This window comes from Chelonoidis abingdonii, chromosome 5, assembly GCF_003597395.2.
Source record: "Chelonoidis abingdonii isolate Lonesome George chromosome 5, CheloAbing_2.0, whole genome shotgun sequence".
Classification (NCBI taxonomy): Eukaryota; Metazoa; Chordata; order Testudines; family Testudinidae; genus Chelonoidis; species Chelonoidis abingdonii.
This window is the reverse complement of record NC_133773.1, coordinates 103,187,862-103,206,060: the sequence shown is the minus strand read 5'-3', so window position 1 is coordinate 103,206,060 and position 18,199 is coordinate 103,187,862. Positions and strand designations below refer to the sequence as shown.

The following is an 18,199-nucleotide window of genomic DNA, read 5'->3' as shown; positions in this document are numbered from 1 at the left end:
AACGAGCGTCATCAGCATGGAAGCACATCCACTGGAATAGTGGCTGAAGCATGAAGGGGCATATGAATGTTTAGCATATCTGGCATGTAAATAGCTTGCAACACCAGCTACAAAAGTGCCAAGTGAACATCTGTTCTCACATTCATGTGACATTGTAAATAAAAAGCCGTCAACATTATCTCCCGTAAACGTAAGCAAACTTGTTTGTCTTAGCGATTGGCTGAATAAGAAGTAGGACTGAGTGGACTGTAGGCTGTAAAGTTTTACATTGTTTTGTTTTTGAGTGTATGTAACAAAAGAAATATAGATTTTTAAGTTGCACTTTCACAATAAAGAGATTGAATTATGCTACTTGTATGAGGTGAATTGAAAAATACTGTTTCTTTTGTTTATCATTTTTACAGTGCAAATATTGTAATAAAAATAATAATGTAAAGTGAGCACTGTACACTTTGTATTCTGTGTTGTAATTTAAATCAATATATTAGAAAATGTAGAAAAACATCCAAAAATAGTTAATACATTTCAATTTGTATTCTATTGTTTAAGGTGATTAAAACTGCAATTAAATCATGATTAATTTTTTTTAAATTATTGAGTTAATCATGAGTTAACTGTGATTAACTGACAGCCCTAAAAGTAACCCAATAATAATTATTTCTTAAAATTAAATGACTGTTCAGCCAATCTCATGAACTGGAGGCGGGGGGGTGAATACTTGGGTTGGCAATTCTGTTAAATAGTAAATACATTATCCAAGAATAGGGTTTATACATTTATTTTAATGAGCTGAGCCTTTAAACATAAATAAGAAAGCAACCTTTTACACCAAAAATCACATAGATCGAACATATTTTTCACAGTATCTCAAGAAGTTAAGTTATCACATAACCTACCTCAATCAGCTCATTACTCCAAATGATGGTATCCATTTTTAGGCTCCGGACCTTTGAATCTCTGGGCCCTAAAGATCTGTGCTGCCCTTAATAAAAATAAATTGATTAAAAATATTATTTAATTTCAACTGAACCTCTTGTGTTAAAAAAAATAACAAAAACATGCCTTTAATAAAGACAGTAGTTATTATGCTGATTGTTTTCAACACAGACTGGTCATATGCAAGAAGTTTGAAATATTTAGATAATTATAATATTGTGCAACTCACAATATACTTAAAGCAGCACCCTAACTTATGAAGAGATTGTAAATTCTTTGGAATAGGAATGATGTATTTTCCATGTTATGTAAATACAGGTTGAACCTCTCTAATCTAGCACTCCCTGGTCCGGCAATATACGTGATCCGGCATAGGCACTGTCTCCGTGGGTGCTCCAGGGCTGGGAAAAATTAACTGGGAAAAATTAGTGGGTGCACAGCATCCACTGCCGTCAGACTCCCCCTTATGCCCCCCCTCACCCTGTGCCTCTCATGCCAGCAGCCCTGCGCTTGCCAACTCCTCCTCCTCCTCCCTCCCAGTTCTTCTGGAGCACCATGAACAGCTGATTCACGGGGGCGAGGGAGACCATGCTGGACCACTGCCCCCCACACCCCTACTTCCTGTGCCTATGGAGACTTGCTGGCACTCTGCATTGACCTGCCATGGTTCAGCAAATTACCTGTTTCGACACCAGTCAGGTCCTGAGGGTGCCGAACTACAGGAGTTTCAACCTGTACTGTTTATCTTTAAAAGCAGCAGAGAATCCTGTGGCACCTTATAGACTAACAGACGTTTTGGAGCGTGAGCTTTCGTGGGTGAATACCCACTTCATCAGACGCATGTTTATCTTTATGCAATTCTTTAAATATTTAATATATCACTGATTTTTTTCTGATACAGTGGACATTTAAAGATTTTTTTTGTTAAACTACTTGGAATTTTTATATCTCCTTTCTCTTCCCCCCCGCCACACACATTTCTTGCAAATGTAAAAATCCCTTTTTACCTGCCATTTTAAAGTAGGTTTCTACTAACATCTCAAAAATGTTTCCTTGGTAACCATAAAATATGTACTGAAGTTCTGCAGGATAATTTCTGAAATGTTTACTTTGCAATGTCTACTCGTAAGGTTTTTTTTAAAGGAGCACTCAAGAGAAGGCCACTGTAGAGAAACTAAATGAATTCTTTGCATTGGTCTTCACTGCAGAGGATGTAGAGATACATGCATCAGAGCTCTTCTTTTTGGCTGACGACTCTGAAGTTCTGTCCCAATTTGATGTATCAGTAAAAGAGGTTTTAGAATCAACTGATAAGGTAAACGGTAATAAGTCACCAGGACTAGATGGTATTCATCCAAGAGTTCTAAAAGAACTCAAATAAGGAATTGCAGAACTATTAATTGTAGTATGTAACCTAATACTGACATCAACCTCTGTACCAGACAACTGGAATAGACAATTCTTTGGAATTTAGAATTATTTGAGGGAGTCAACAAGCAAGTGGATAAAGGTGATCTAGTCGATATAATATATGCTGATTTTCAGAAATCCTTTGACAAGGTCAAAGGAAAAAATAATCCTAACTGCACTTATACAATGATGGATTCTAAATTAGCTGTTTCCACGCAAGAAAGATATTGAAGTCACTGTGGGTAGCTTTCTGAACACTTCTACTCAATGAGCAGCAGCAGTCAAAAATGTGAACAATATGTTAGGAACTATTAGGAAAGGGATAGAAAATAAGACAGAAAATATAAATCCCTCATGCATTCACACCATGAATACTGTGTCCAGTTCTGGTTGCTGCATCTCACTTTCGTATGAGGAGAGACTAAAATGATTAGGGCTGTTCATCTTAGAAAAGAGACTATTAAGGGGAGATATAAAGTAAAATCATAAATGGTCTGGGGGGAAATGAACAGAAATGTTATTTACCCTTTCACACAATACAAAAACTAGGGGGTCACTAATGAAATTAATAGGATGCAGATTTAATACAAACAAGAGGAAGTACATTTTCACATAATGCACAACTAGCCTGTGGAATTCACTGTCATGGGATACTGTAATGGCCAAAAGTATAACTGGTTCAACAGAGATAGGTGCATCAATGGCTATTAGGCAAAATGGTCAGGAACACAACACTATGCTCAGGGAGATCCTATACCTCTGGCTACCAGAAGCCGCGAGTGAAAGAGGGTGGATCACTCCAAAATTGCCCTGTTCTGTACACTCCCCTGTAGCTCTAGTACAGACCACTGTAGACAGGATAGTAGACAGAATGGACCATAGTCAGACCCAGTATGGCAGCTCCTATGTCCTTATTCATATGGCTACAAGGTACCCAGTGCCTCTACAGAGACACTAAGGAGCCTTAACTTCCACTGAATTACTCATTTCAATGATACTGAACAACTTAGAGGACTGGACACATTCATACATGGAAGTGGTTTAGAATAATGAAATACATCTATACTTCAATTTAAAAATATCATAAACTTCCATTAATTTCTGTTCCTCGAAACTTTGGCAAGGACATGTTATAAATGGCACTTTAAGCGAAACAAAAACAATGCAAGAACATGCACAGGTATGCAAATGACATCCTGGAGAACCACCACAGCCTATTTTTAATTACTCTACCTGCACATTTCTTACAAATGACAACACAGAGATTAATGGATGCCCAGTCGGGATCTGGAGCTTTACAATCAGCACAGCTCCTGTTTGACTCATTGAACCATATCTTCTCAGCTACTTCATAATCAGAGAGAGTTTCTGCTATCGATTGCTGTAATGCTTCAATCCACTCTTGTTTCTCTCCTTCCGACTCTGCTGTAAAGCTGAAACAATAGACATTTCTGCATTATTGATCTTTATTTTAAATCCCAATTAAATAGGGTCTTATGCATTTAATCTACAAATGAAATTGTGGTTAAAAATCTGACTTCCCTAGACATTTAAATATCAAGACAAGATATATTCTTTCATTTTGTTGCTTAATGAAAACTCCCTTAACATTCCAACATAAAATTTCTTTATAAGCTAAATTAATTAAACGCAATAGTAGTTTTTGGCACACTCAACTTTCGTTCCAGAGTTGCTTTCAATCTTTTTACTCAATATAAACCAGATTTAAAATTTGAATTTAAGCCACAGTATCACAAATGACTAAGGCAGACATAGCCAAAGGAGCTATTAGTATTTACTAAGCAGCAAAGATGAATTATCCCATAGGTAATAGCTCTAAATAGGATATTCCTTTACACAGACCATCTAATGTTGTTGATTTAGTGTAAGTAAAATACTCACTATCTGGCCCAGTTAGCCACAGAGTCAAGTCATTGATCATGATCAATCTACCTGCAGTTCTATGCTGCTAGAAATGAGATTCAGACAGGTCACCAATGAAACTGAAAATTATGCTTGCATTTCAGTTTCCTGTCCCAAGGTTCAGATCCAGAAATCCAAGGAAAGGAATAGGAAAAGGAGCAATCATTTTTTCTACATTACTGCAGTTTCATTTAAAGTACAATAGTTTACTATGACATTCTATAAAATGTACATCTTTATTAGTATTCATGCTTTTGTTTACAATCGTTCACCATGGAACATAATGAACTTGCAACTAGCTTCAATGGGAGGTTCTTAAAAGTGGTGGCATACGATCCTTTTTTAGAATCATTGAAAACTAATTACATGGACAAAGTACTATTTTTGGTACCTCTTTTACCTGACATTTTTATTTATTTATTTTAAAGAAAAAGACTTTACAGTGACCTCTCCTTTTCCTTTACCCTTGCTTAGAATGAAACCACACATTGAAACTCAATTAATCCTTATATTATAAAAATAAGAATTTGTAAGGCCTGGAAAGGGATGTAATAGATTAACAAGACAGCCAAAGAAATAATATCTTACAACTATATAAAATCATATTCAAATTACTCCAATTTTCACCAAAAGTGAGTAAGGTTAATTTTAATGTCAAGCAAACATTTCTAGAATTTACTACCAGCATTGAAAATTTTTATACATAAAAATGTGAACAGCTCTTACCTAAAGCTTTTATAGGGAGTGATTATTTCAAAAGACTGTTTTGCTGTCCTGTCCACTTGTTTTACATTTGCTACATTCATAGGGATTATAGTGATGCCAAACCCAGTCTTAAAATCCTAGGCAGAAAAAAAAAGGGGGGGGGGAAATTAAGGTTTCATTCTTCATTAATCAGAAGATGCAAAATTATTAAATCAGTTGTTAAGCTTTTCTTGACTGCATTGAGAGAGGCTAAAAATACATTAAATACTTTCTTAATATTACTTTTCTATGTAAGCAATTCCTCTAGTTTCTAGAGGGATGTTATTTGATCACAAGTGGGCAGGTAAATGTTCTATGCAATTGAATGGGAGGTAAAGTGGTCTAAGAGAAATCTCTGTTTTAAAACATGATTCACTGGATTAAATCATACTTTAGTTTTTGCTAACCTCGGTTTCTACAGCGCAACTATATATCTAGATCTAGATCCTTATAGATATAAATACGGCCAGTTCTAATACTAAGACAATGCTTTCATAAAATTCTAGTTCTTGAACATTTGACTGGTTTTTCCACTGATCCGTTGATTAAATTTCACCTCTCTGTGCCTCAGTTTCCCAGTCTATAAACTGGGGACAGTAATACTTGCCTTTGAAACGACTTTTGGATAAAAAAACACTATACAAAATGTTTAATAGTAGTATCTGATCTTGTTAGAGATGCTGAACATGAGCTTGCTTCCATTTTTAAAAATAAAATTGAGCAAGAAAATGAAAATGCATAACATAATAAATTCATATGTTTGTATCATAAATGTTAAGTAATATTGCATCACAGTAGGAACAAAGGGCTTAGCACTATTATATGTAGACACATATAGTAACAGAGTCCCTACCCTCAAAAATTTATAATCTTCATTTTAGAGCAGAACCTAAAACAATATGGAGCCATTGAGACTCCATTTCAATCAAAGTTGCTTAATTGATTGGGGGTGGGGCTGTTTATGATTTAACGAAAGACTGATGCACCAAAACCACCCCTTAAAGTTGTTCTGTTTAATTTTTTAAAGTTAGATTTCAAGTACATCAACAACAAAACTGAAGCTACCAAAAACCATTGTGGAAATTAATACTCAAACTAAGAATTTCACTATATGCCCTTAAAATTTACCAAACTCTTTCTAATGCAAGTTTTTCATCTTTTAGATTTAGCCATTTCCTTCCTCCTTTTACTTTAATTCTACACCTCTAACATGTTTGCATTTATTTTTCTTCACTTTCAGTCACTTCCTTACATTTTCTTCTAACTCAGTGACTTTGATCCTGATGTACCTTTTCTAGAGAAGACCAAAAGCTCTGAGGAACCGACACTATGTCTAACTCATCCTCTCTGATTAGTTCTATGGGCACAGAATGAAGAGTATAATCACTTCTGAACATAGACTTCACAACATGTTCTATAGCAGGGGTAGGCAACCTATGGCACCGTGCCGAAGGCGGCACACGAGCTGATTTTCGGTAGCACTCGCACTGCCCAGATCCTGGCCACCAGTCCGGGAAGCTCTGCATTTTGATTTAATTTTAAATTAAGAAGTTTCAGCATTTTAAAAACCTTATTTACTTTACATAAAACAATAATTCCGTTATACATTATAGACATAGAAAGAGACCTTCTAAAAATGTTAAAGGTATGGACTGGCATGGAAAACCTTAAATTAGAGTGAACAAATGAAGACTCAGCACACCGCTTCTGAAAGGTTGCCGACCCCTGTTCTAACGCAATGAAGTATTCTTAAAGTCAACTTCACTTGAAATTAACAGAAGCCTGATGCATAAAAGTAAAAAAAACAAAAAAAACCTATTGTGTCTGAAAAAAGCAAATATTTAGTTTGAGCTACATGACTATAATGGGTTAAGTCACATGAGAAGAACAAGATAGAAAGATAGCCAACTAGAAAACTAAAGGCTGTCATTTCTTCACTACTTTACTTTTAAGCAAACTGAATGATGCTTTAATTAGTTGCTTATAACATCCATAAGAAGGCAGAGCTGAGTGAACAAACAGCACCATACCTGAAGAATTGTGCACAATTCTGGTTGCTAAATAGAGAATGGATTGAGTGATTGGAAGAAGTATGAGAAATAGGATTTCAGAGGATATAACCTGGGGTCCTAACTGGAGGATACTGTGCTTTACCCACATTTTTTTACAACTGCCATGGGGAAAAAGGAAAGAAAAGAAAAAGGGAGCGAGGGGCAGGAGAATGGAAAGGATTAAGGTGGAAAAGCAAAGCGGAGGGAGATCAACTTATCTCCCTCCCCAGTCCTTTTGCATAATTAATTACTTCTCCTTCTTCCATAAATTTGGCCACTGTAATTAATATGGTCCATATTACCAAAGGCAATAACACAAGTTTCTAAGATGAAGCCACTCAAAAGGAATCAGAAAGGCACAGGTTCAATTCCTTCTCCAGCACAGATTTCCTACATAAGTTGGACAGGTAACTTGGGCTCAGGTCCTCAAAGGAATTAGGCACCTAACTTCTGGTTTTGCCTCAGTTCTCCTGCTGTAAAATGGGGATAATGCATTGCCCAACCTCACAGATGCGTTGTGAGGATAGATACATTAAAGATTATGTGATGTTCTGATAATTTGTAATTGGGGGCCAGATAAATACTATAGATCATAGACAGAAAGAATATAACATAATATGAAAGGGACATGATTCCTTTTTGTTCTTATGTTTCACCACCTCACAAAAGACACTCTTGCTTAAACAGTAGATATGAAAAAGTTGGGCACTTCACAGCATTAGGAGCAATATCACAAAAGGTTCCTTACCAAAACACTCTTGGGACTTATTTATGGTATTTTCATTCACATTAGATTACCATGAAACTTTCTTATTAAGTGTGAACATTTTCCATCTCCTTTTCCATTTAATTTGTTCCCCATCTTGTTAAGTTTTTGTCTTAAAAAAAAAAAAAAAAAAAAAAAAAAAAAAAGATTGCAAGCTCTTCAGAGGAAGAACTCTTATTGTTTATCTGCACAGCATCTAGCAAAGTGGAACTACAGTCCGGGTGAGGCCTCTAGACCCAATTTTAATATAAAACTGAAAGTCATCTACAAGTCAAATAAATGATATAAGAAGTCATTTCGAACATTTACCCACTCAGGCCCTCATCCTCCACTTACATATAGAACAGCCCTTGTGCATTAAGTTAGCATGTCCATAAAAATTTGCAGAAATGGATTTTAGTAAGAGGATCTTTAGAAAGCTGCAGCAACTGGGGAGTCAGTAATACCCTTCTTATTCTAATCTGAAAAGTATAACATAACACACTATCCAATCAGTTACTCCATGCCTTACTTCTGTAAGACAGCACCCTATCTGGTAACTATACAGCATTCAGCAGTTGGTATAAACCAAGTTTTGTGCGTGACACAAACAGCAGAATCAAGGTTCAGAAATTATGGGCTGTTTTGATTGCAGTATTGTTCTCTCCTTCACTACTGGAAGTTTGAACTGGATGTAGGGAGGGAAAGGAGCGCTCCTCTTAGAAAGATAAATTAATTTGTTTTAAGAGCATGAGAGGACAATAAGGCTATTCAAGCACCAGTCAGAATGCACAGGCAGCGAAGTTCAAGCATCTCCTCTCTGGAAAAAGAATTGTTTTACCCCTACAGATTGAAAGCTCATTGTTCAGGACAGATTAAACTAGTACATTAGACTTTCTGAGCAATGGAAGAAAAAGCTTAAGAACATTTAAAATATAGAGGGAAAGTGGAGTTTCTTAATCATAAAAGTTTATATGATACATTTATATTTTGGGGTATATATTTTGAGGAGAATAAAAAAGGGGGATCCTGGACAAGAGCTTTTTTAAAGCTGTATATAGGACACACTGGGAGAAGAAAAATATCAAAAAATAAATCTCAATTACACGCTCATGACTTTAGGGAAAGGGAGCTATCCATGAAATAAGACAAAGAGAACCTAGCAAATTTGCTTTAGTAAGCAGTAATTTTCGTGCAGCAGGAATCATTAGAACATATGATCCCCATTGACATTGCTACAGAAGTCTGTAACACAACCTAGAAAAAAAGTCCTTCCCCCTACATCTAAACCAGTACAACAACATACACAATAAAAAAAAAACAGAAAAATATATTTCATAAGTTTGCCAAATTGCTTTCTGCTCTGTCTGGAACTTTTCACAGGGGAAGGTTACTATTCTGCAAATCTAGGTGGTGAATCCAGAATTCTTTGCACTCACCTTCTAACCAAGAATCACAGTGTGTTATAATTGGTTTAGTTTCATATCACCTCTAATGTATATTTACATCTGTAAACTGGGAATAGACAGAGTTTAAGGGTAACATTTACAAATTTAGTAAAGTCAGGACCCTACATCCATATTTAGACATCTAACTAAGATGTCTTATTATCAGAAGCATTGAACATTCACAGCTCTCAGAAAATAGGCAACCAAGTACATGGGGCTGAGGTCATGAAAGAAACCTAAAGCATATTTGTGACTAGAGGAAAAGTCTTGTGGCTAAAAGTTAAATATATGTTCTACCCACAAAACCATTCTTCCTCTCAAGAGGAGTACAGTCAGTCATATACAACCTTATATTTTATTCACTTTTATCATCAGTTCTGGTCACCAGCTCAGTTCCCCTTCCAGACCAAATTTTGCCTGAGTCCACCAACTCCAGATTTGTGGTTCTTTAAACTTTGCAAGTGGTTTTGTAAGGTTATTTAAAAGTTATAAATAGCTGTGTTCCGGTGTGCTCTACTTTTTACTGAACATACCGTTATTGCTGCGTGGTGTTGTCTGTTGAAAGACTTATAAGAGACAGTTAAATTACACAGCAAAAAATCCCCAGAACATGTGCCCTTTATTGCTTCTTTATGATGTATGACGACAACCTCAAACATTTATTCTAAAGAATCAAACCAACTCTACTTGGTAATTTTTGCATCAGACCTACAGTCCTCTGCTTTTTGCTGGAGGGATAATGACGACACCACTGAAAACTGAACAGCAGCTTTACTGAGAGACGTGGGGAATGTTTAGATTAGAGGGTTACAGCAGAATGAGAATAAAAGGACTTTTCTCGGGTTTTTGTTCTAGCCTGCTTTACTCAGTCATGACAAAATGGAGTGGGGGGGGGCTCCGAGGAAGAGAGCATGGCTCTCTGAAAAGATTCAACATCCCTTCCACTGGCAGCAGAAGACTGGGAATGCTGCAGCTCAGGTTTCAGTCTGTTGTGATGCTGCTATCCTGATCAAGTTGTTCAATCCTGAAGTCCAGTAAAAACCTGGAATTCATCACTTGATATTTAAAAGGTTAAAAATACATACTGTATTTAAAAAAATACCAGGGAAAAAATCTTCAAAGCCCTTTTGACATTGTAAAAGAGCACCAAAGGGTAAAAATAAAACTATTCTAGTGATTGCAGTTCACCTTTTTGACAGTCCTGCAAACCAGTCTAAAATATGGTCTTCTAGACTTGTGAAACCATTCTAGTTCCAATTTTCCTTTCCCAGTAGAGTCTGTGACCTTTAATCTTCTTTAATCAATTCATTGCTTCAAAAGTATGATCTTGCATGTTTCCTTAGATTTACCTTTGCTATTTGGAGTAGCTCATTTGAGGTTTGCTTTATGCAAGTTGTCACAAGGTTTGTGGAATTTACAGCAAGGCTTCCTTCTGAAAACTAAGAAGTCCCTTAGCAATTTAACATGATTTAGACCTTCCCGCCTATACTAGGCCCACATCATTTGATTTCCTAGCAGCCAAATAATTTCAAATAAATTAAAAGCTAGTAGCTGGAGTACCTTCAGATGGGGCAGTTAAAACTCCTTTATTTTTTAGTTTAGTATTTTCAGCTGGAGCAGAGCGGTTATTTCCGCTATGTAGAGATTGAGAAATTTGTTTCCATATAAATGGAATGAAAGAAAATTAAGATATGTATCACCAGAATTTGAAAAATATAATTGTTCAGTAGTTTAGGAATCCCTTTGATTATATTAATTTTTCTCCACAAAGCTATACTGAATTGTCTCCTTTTAAAAGGTATCCTTTGCTTTAGTCTCCCCAGTTATCTTTCATCAGGTTTTCCAAGCCTTTAAGATTTATGCCCATTCAGATTTCAGCCTAAAATCTTTTAAACCTAGATTTTAAGTGAGCACTGAGAGAATACATAGGCATACTTTCTTATGCCCTTTTATTGCTGGTGTTTTAGAATGTCAACAAAGCACATGGTATATGTATAAATACTACACATGCAAAAAGGAAGTTAAAAAAGAATATTTTCAAGGTTTAAAAGTCAAGCATTTGAAAGTTAGGAAATACCAGAATAAAGGCTACCGGTGCAACCTTAATCATCCCCATAGTGTGTATGCATTATCATGCCATCTTTAACCACATGATCACATACTCAGTCCCCTCCAAAAAGGATCCCACATTCAAAGAACAAAAGGGAACTGCTCTGGGGATGAATCAGGGTTGTGCAGTAAAGGAGATTATTGTTTCCAGAATCTCTGCTTTATTTGTTGCAGAAGATGGCAGGTGTGTAGTGAATGAGAGAGAGGATGGCAGGAAGAGAAAGAATAGACTCATGGTTTAGACAGTTGAACTCTGCCCTGGAAAACTGGATTCTATTCCTATCTCTGCAGCAGAATCACAGAATATCAGGGTTGGAAGGGACTTCAGGAGGTCATCTGGTCCAAGCCCCTGCTCAAAGTAAGACCAATCCCCAACTAAATCATCCCAGCCAGGGCTTTGTCAAGCCTGATCTTAAAAACACCTAAGGAAGGAGATTCCACCACCTCCCTAGGTAACCCATTCCAGTGCTTCACCACCCTCTTAGTGAAAAAGTTTTTCCTCATATCAACTTAACACTCCCCCCACTGCAGCTTGAGACCATTATTCCTTGTTCTTCATCTGCTTACACTGAGACAGTCTAGATCAGGGGTCACAACCTTTCAGAATTCGGCTGTGCCCAGTCTTCATCTTTTCACTCTAATTTAAGTTTCGTGTGCTGGTATGACATTATTTAACCTTTTAGAAAGGTCTCTTTCTTATAAGTCTATTAATATATAATCTAAACTATTTGTATGTAAAGGTAATAAGGTTTTAAAATGTTTAAGAGGTTTCATTTAAAATTAATTAAACTGCAAGAGACCCTCAGAAACATGGCGAGGACCCAGGCATCATGAGTGCCATTGGCAATATGCAGCTCGCATGCCACCTTGCAACGCGTGCCATTGTTGCCTACCCCTGGTCTAGATCCATCCTTTTGGAAACGCCCTTTCAGGTAGTTAAAAGGCAGCTATCAAATCCCCACCCCATTCTTGCTCTCTGCAGACTAAAATCCAGTTCCTCAGCTCTCTCAAAAAGTCAGTGCTCCCAGCCTCCTAGATCATCTTTTGTTGCCTTCTCCTGCTGGCACTTTTCCAATTTTTCACATCCTTCTGTAGTGTGGTGGCCCAAACTGGACCAGTACTTCCAGATCAGGTGTCACCAACTGTCAATAGAGGGGAATGATTACGTCCCTCAATCTGCTGGCGAACGCCCCTCTTCTAACAGCCCCAAATGCCATAGCTGTTTGCAACAAGGCACACTGTCCAGCTTTTCTACACTATAACCCAGGTCCTTTCTGCGAACTGGCTGCTAACCCATCGGATTCCTAGTCTGTAGAACGTGCCATGGATTCTTCTGTCCTCAAGTTGCAGAATCTGTACTTACCTTGTTGAATCCTCTCTCAGATTTCTTTTGCCCAATCCTCTAATTTTATCTAGGTCCCTCTGCTATCCCTTCAAGCAGCGTATGTACCCACTCCTCGCCAGTTTAGTGTCATCTGCAAACATTGCTGCAGGGTGCAGTCGAGATTCATTGTGGATGTTGGGCAAGTCACTTTACACCACATTTGTTACTGGATGCCTGACTTGCAGGCCCATTGCAGAAGCACTAAGTACTCACAACTGCAACTATATTTGCTTGTTGAATCTGCTCTGAAACCATATTAAATCCTATATAATAGTGGTATGTATCAAATCAGGTCCTAGGTGTCTCCCTTGGGCACCAAAAATTAAGTAGGAATACTTTGATGATCTTTTATGTCTCTGTGCCTCAGTTCACCATCTGCAACATGGGGGATAAAATACTCATCATCACAGGGGCTGCTTGAAAAATAAACTTGAATGTTTTCTGCAACAGGTACTATAAAGACTGAGTGCCATAGAAGCCCCATTAGGAAATTAATAATTCTGCCTTCAGAGCAATCTGAAACCCAAACTAAATCAGACCTGAGTTCCACATTGAAGAATGAAGATAAAAAAAATACTCAACAGCTTCTCTTCTACTAATCAACATCCATCCTGTGTCCTGAAAGGCCAGGAGGTCCTGGGAAAAACGTAGTGAGCCTGTATAAGACATTCATAGTAAAGGTATCAAACTAAGGCTTGCTTCGGGTATTGTTCTATACTTTTCGAATGCAATGATTTTGCAACTCATTAAGAAAGTCTCTTTTGTCAATGCGCGAGTTAAGAGTTTTTGTGAGAGATTTTCCTAGGTTTTAAAAAAGGCAAACTGAAAAATATCCATCTTATGACACAGTGGGTCATCACCAGGGTTTGGAACCTGTCCGATCCAACAATAGACCTCCACTACTTAGCTAACAGAGTAACTGATCAGGCATTGGGTTGTAATTCTCTATGTAACCCAGCCTAGATGACGAGAGATGTGCCAAAGAACTAACAGATAATTCTGTTGACACAGAATAGTGAATGTAGGATTCCTGGGTAAGAATCGACCCTAAAACATATCACTTAGTTTGTACACAAACTCCAGTCAATGTCTCTCCTTTTTTTTTTAAGACACTACTCGGTGAATTCATTAGCTTATTATGCTTACACGCAAGATATTCAACAGTTAACTTCAACCCAGTCATCTACTAGAAAAGAGTAACCATCAAAACCAACCATTTTAACAAGATCTGAATCATGTGGAAACAGGACCTACTTATAATAAGCAATGTGGGAAAGTTACGAAATAGCCTCTCTTGGAACTGGGTGACCGGATGCTCATTTTATAGGACTATCCATGATTTGTGGTCTTTGTTCTTGATATAGGCTCTATTACCCCCACACCCCTGTCCTGATTTTTCACATTTGCTGTCGCACCCTACCAGAGACTTGCCTAAAGGGGGGAGGAAAAAAGCTGTGACAAAAGCCATAAGTAGGATCCATTAAACACACACAGCACACACCCACCTATGATCATCTCTGAAAAGCATTTTACCACAGTTGTGTTTTGATTCTTGGGATAGAGATGGGTTGTTTACTCTTGTGGGTTTTTTCAGTTGTAGTTCTAAAATTAACCAAGTAAAATAGAAAATTTGGATATAGTCTATAATGATTACCAGAGCCATAGAAATTTATCTTCCCTGCAACCCAAACACACACACTTTGGAACAAATGCTTGCCATCAGGCTTCCAAAAGTCACCAACTTGAGTATGATAAATTAATAACTGTTATAATAAAAGCGCCTTCAAGCGTGTGATGTAGCAATTATAAATAATTGCATGTATTAGAAGAAGCTCGTTTACACAGGTAGCAAAGACGTCTTGAGCAAAAGCCAATATGAGAGGAGCAATGCCTATCATCGTTTATGATGGCCCATATCATTCTCTTTTGTACATTTGCGTTTAAGTAACACGCACTGTATGAAATGCAAACTCATATTAAATCAGCAACTAGTGTGGTATTCTCTTCTGAAGACAATCAGAAGCTTTAGTAAATAACAATTTGAGAGTTAAAGAAAAAGTGTCCTGGAATCGACTGTTATGTTATTCTGAAAGTCGCTGAATGGGCCAATCCTGCCTTTGTACTTCAGATGAGTTCGATCGAGAGGCGAGGTTTGCTAATAATATTACTAGTAGTTCCCAACATTCCACACACTTGATCTCTATCACTTTTCACTCTCTTCTCCTCTCCTAGTCAGACCAGGAAAGCAAAACAGCCCTAACACCATCTGGTGGCCATGAATGAAGACAAGCTGTTATGTCAAGAGCAGACTGATGTGAACTGCGGACCAAACCATTGTGGTATCTCCCCAGTTTACATATGGTGAATGGGGTGGATGAAATAGTTCCTTGTGGCACCCTGCATTGACAGAAACATTGGCCGTCAATCGACAATTTATTGTACAGTATATTGTATTCTCCTTCCAGAAGGGTTCCTCATACCATGTCAAGTCTCAGAGGGGTAGGTGGTTAGTCTGGATCTGTAAAAGCAGCAAAGAGTCCTGTGGCACCTTATAGACTAACAGATGTATTGGAGCATGGAGCTTTTGTGGGTGAATACCTACTTCGTCGGATGCATGTAGTGGAAATTTACTCGTTTCTTAAAGGCAGAGAGAGAGGTTTCAAAAATTTTAGTACCCATTTTCTACACATAAAAGTAATTCTATAGTCAAATCATTTTTTCTTCTGCTTTGACAAGAAGAAAATGTACTAGTTTCATAGTTCACAAATAAAAACTGGATTGTTTTTCCTTCAGTAAACGGACTGGCAACACTTCTCAATTGAGTGGATTTTCCCAAGTTTTACTTATCTCAAAATATTTTATGAGATTCTAAATATTTACAAAACTAGGTATAAAAATAAGTAACAGGACTGAGTTTGAACTTTTCTTTTCAAGAACATCACATCTACATACATCATTTTATTTACTTACTTTTAATGGCAAGTACTACCCAAATAGGATTAAATATAAAAATATATATATTTTCATGCAAGCGTGCAGGTTATCGACAAACAAGCCTTATTATAGAAGTGCACTAGTGCCTGTTCAGTTAAGAATTGAGTCCAGGATACCCCATTTGACAGGTCTTTAAAACCTCTCCAAATTAAAAAAAAAAAAAGCAAAGCTGTTGGAAGAATCAAAAAATGAAAAGATGCACTTTAGATGGAGTTTTTGAACATAGTTCGATGAAAGTAGGGCATGCCTACAGAGGTTAGAAAAATACGCTGGGGGCAGGGGGGGACAATTGCTGAGATGCTGGTTGTTTTGAGTCTTACTTTTTTTTTCAAAACTATGTTTCCAACAGACATAAAACCACTAGCATATCACATCTTCCATGTGATTTCAGAAAGCTTTGCTAAGTGCAGGTGCTTTTGAAATCTCATTTACTAATGGAATGTATTTTGTGTGTGCACGCACCTGGACCTCTTCCAGCAAAGAGGGTTTTTAACCAAAACTAGTAATGCTGATTTCAGAGTTCTAGGTCTGTGCTGCAGAAGAATAGTCATCTTTTTTTGTATCCTTGTGTTTTTATGCCACAGACAATAGCCTCAAATATAATGACCATGATTGGTCCCCTCTGAAATATATGGTGGAAATTATGTCTGCCTATATTTTAATATCCTTATCAAATTATAAAATATGGCAAATTTTCTTCCTTTTTAGGTGTATTTGCCTACTGGATTGGTGACAATAGCTTTATATGAATGATTTTTGTTCACTCTATGTCAGCAAACTCATAGTTCAATTTTATTTCCTGTAGTATAGCAAGCAGAAATGGTGCACAGAGTTCCTCTTCAGAAAGAGAGGAAGACTGTTTAGGCAAGTATACTCTGTAAGGTGGAAGACAAATCAAACACTATTCTGTGCCATAATGAATATGTTAAAAACAAGTCAGAGACAATGGGAAGGTGAAAACTGCCTTAGACAATCAACACAACTACCTGGACAGTTAAATGAGAGAATAGAAGTTTCCTCTCTTTTCAAAAAATATTTCTTTTAAATACTTCAGACTTGCTGCTGGGACTTTTCACCAGCACTAAATTAATTTCCAGACCAGAGATAAAGTTTCCACACATTTTAGTTCAGTGTCATAGACAGAAGTAGTACTGAAAAACTAAGAGGACCTTCAAGTAGGAAAATTATATTCCCAAATTACTGGCTAATTTGCTTTTTATGGTTTGGTTAAGTCAGCACAAACACTGGGATCCTTTGCTTTACTCACTGACAAGATGATGACAAAACACTACACATAAATTTCCAATCTCTACCTCTCTCTCTTTGACTTCTCCAGTTTGAATCCCTCTGATCTCAAAGTTATCGCTACATGTAAACCAGTATTTTGTCAAAGCCTGAGACTGAAAAGCATGGTAGAGTGGGAGTCTTTGCCAAGCCAACAGGAAGAGAGTTAGGAAAACTAATAAGACCATAAGAATGGCCATACTGGGTCAGACCAATGGTCCATCTAGCCCCGTATCCTGCCTTCCAACAGTGGCCAACACCAAGTGCTTCAGAGTTCCTTCAGAACTCTTAGGTGAATACCATCTGGTCCTGAGGACTTTTACTGTTAAATTTATCAATTTGTTCCAAAATCACCTCTAAAGATCTCTCAATCTAGGACAGTTCCTCAGATTTGTCACCTAAAAAGAATGGTTTAGGTTTGGGACTCTCCCTCATATCCTCAGCCGTGAAGACTGATGCAAAGAATTCATTTAGTTTATCCTTAATGGCTTTGAGTGCTCCTTTAGCAGTGACCCCACTGACTGTTTAGCACATTTCCTGCTTCTGATATACTTAAAAAAAAAATGCTGTTACTTGTTGAGTCTTTGGCTAGTTGCTCTTCAAATTCTTTTTCTGGCCTGTCTAATTATACTTTTACACTTGACTTGCGAGAGTTTATTCTTCCTAATTTTCCTCTGTAGAATTTAAATTTTTAAAGAATGCCTTTTTGCCTCTAACCAGTTCTTTTACTTTGTTGATTAGCCACAGTGGCACTTTCTTGGTCACCTATTATTATTATTTAATTGGCATGTACATTTAATTTGAGCCTCTATTATGGTGTTTTTTTAAAAAAGTTTCCATGCAGCTTGCAAGGATTTCACTTTGGGGACTGTACCTTTTAATTTCTGTTTAACTAACTTCCTCATTTTTGTGTAGTTCGCCTTTCTGAAATTAAATGCTACAGTGTTGGGCTTCTTTAATATTTTCCCCCCTACAGGGATATTAAATTTTTTATTATGGTCACCATTAGCAAGCGGTTCAGCTATATTTGCAGCTATTGGCATTCTTTAGCTCAGTTCAGGTTGAACTAGAAGAGTGAGTGGGGAAAAGGGAACTTCTGAAAAGACAGTGTCTCAGAAACCCTCTTTTAAGTATTCGGTGACCAAGGGCTTAGTCCACAGATGCACAGCTG

The 18,199-nt window shown here is 37.2% G+C and overlaps 1 protein-coding gene across 1 annotated transcript in view; it reads right to left on the bottom strand.

The window, feature by feature from the left end:
- The window catches only part of ARAP2 (ArfGAP with RhoGAP domain, ankyrin repeat and PH domain 2), a 238,272-nt gene that overhangs the window by 111,705 nt on the left and 108,368 nt on the right, over nt 1-18,199 (bottom strand). The window contains exons 10-12 of the mRNA XM_075066537.1: nt 4,996-5,111; nt 3,580-3,779; nt 897-982 (exon numbers count right to left, since the gene is read on the bottom strand). Coding sequence (XP_074922638.1) covers nt 897-982; nt 3,580-3,779; nt 4,996-5,111 — 402 coding nt within the window. The remainder of the gene's footprint in view (nt 1-896; nt 983-3,579; nt 3,780-4,995; nt 5,112-18,199) is intronic.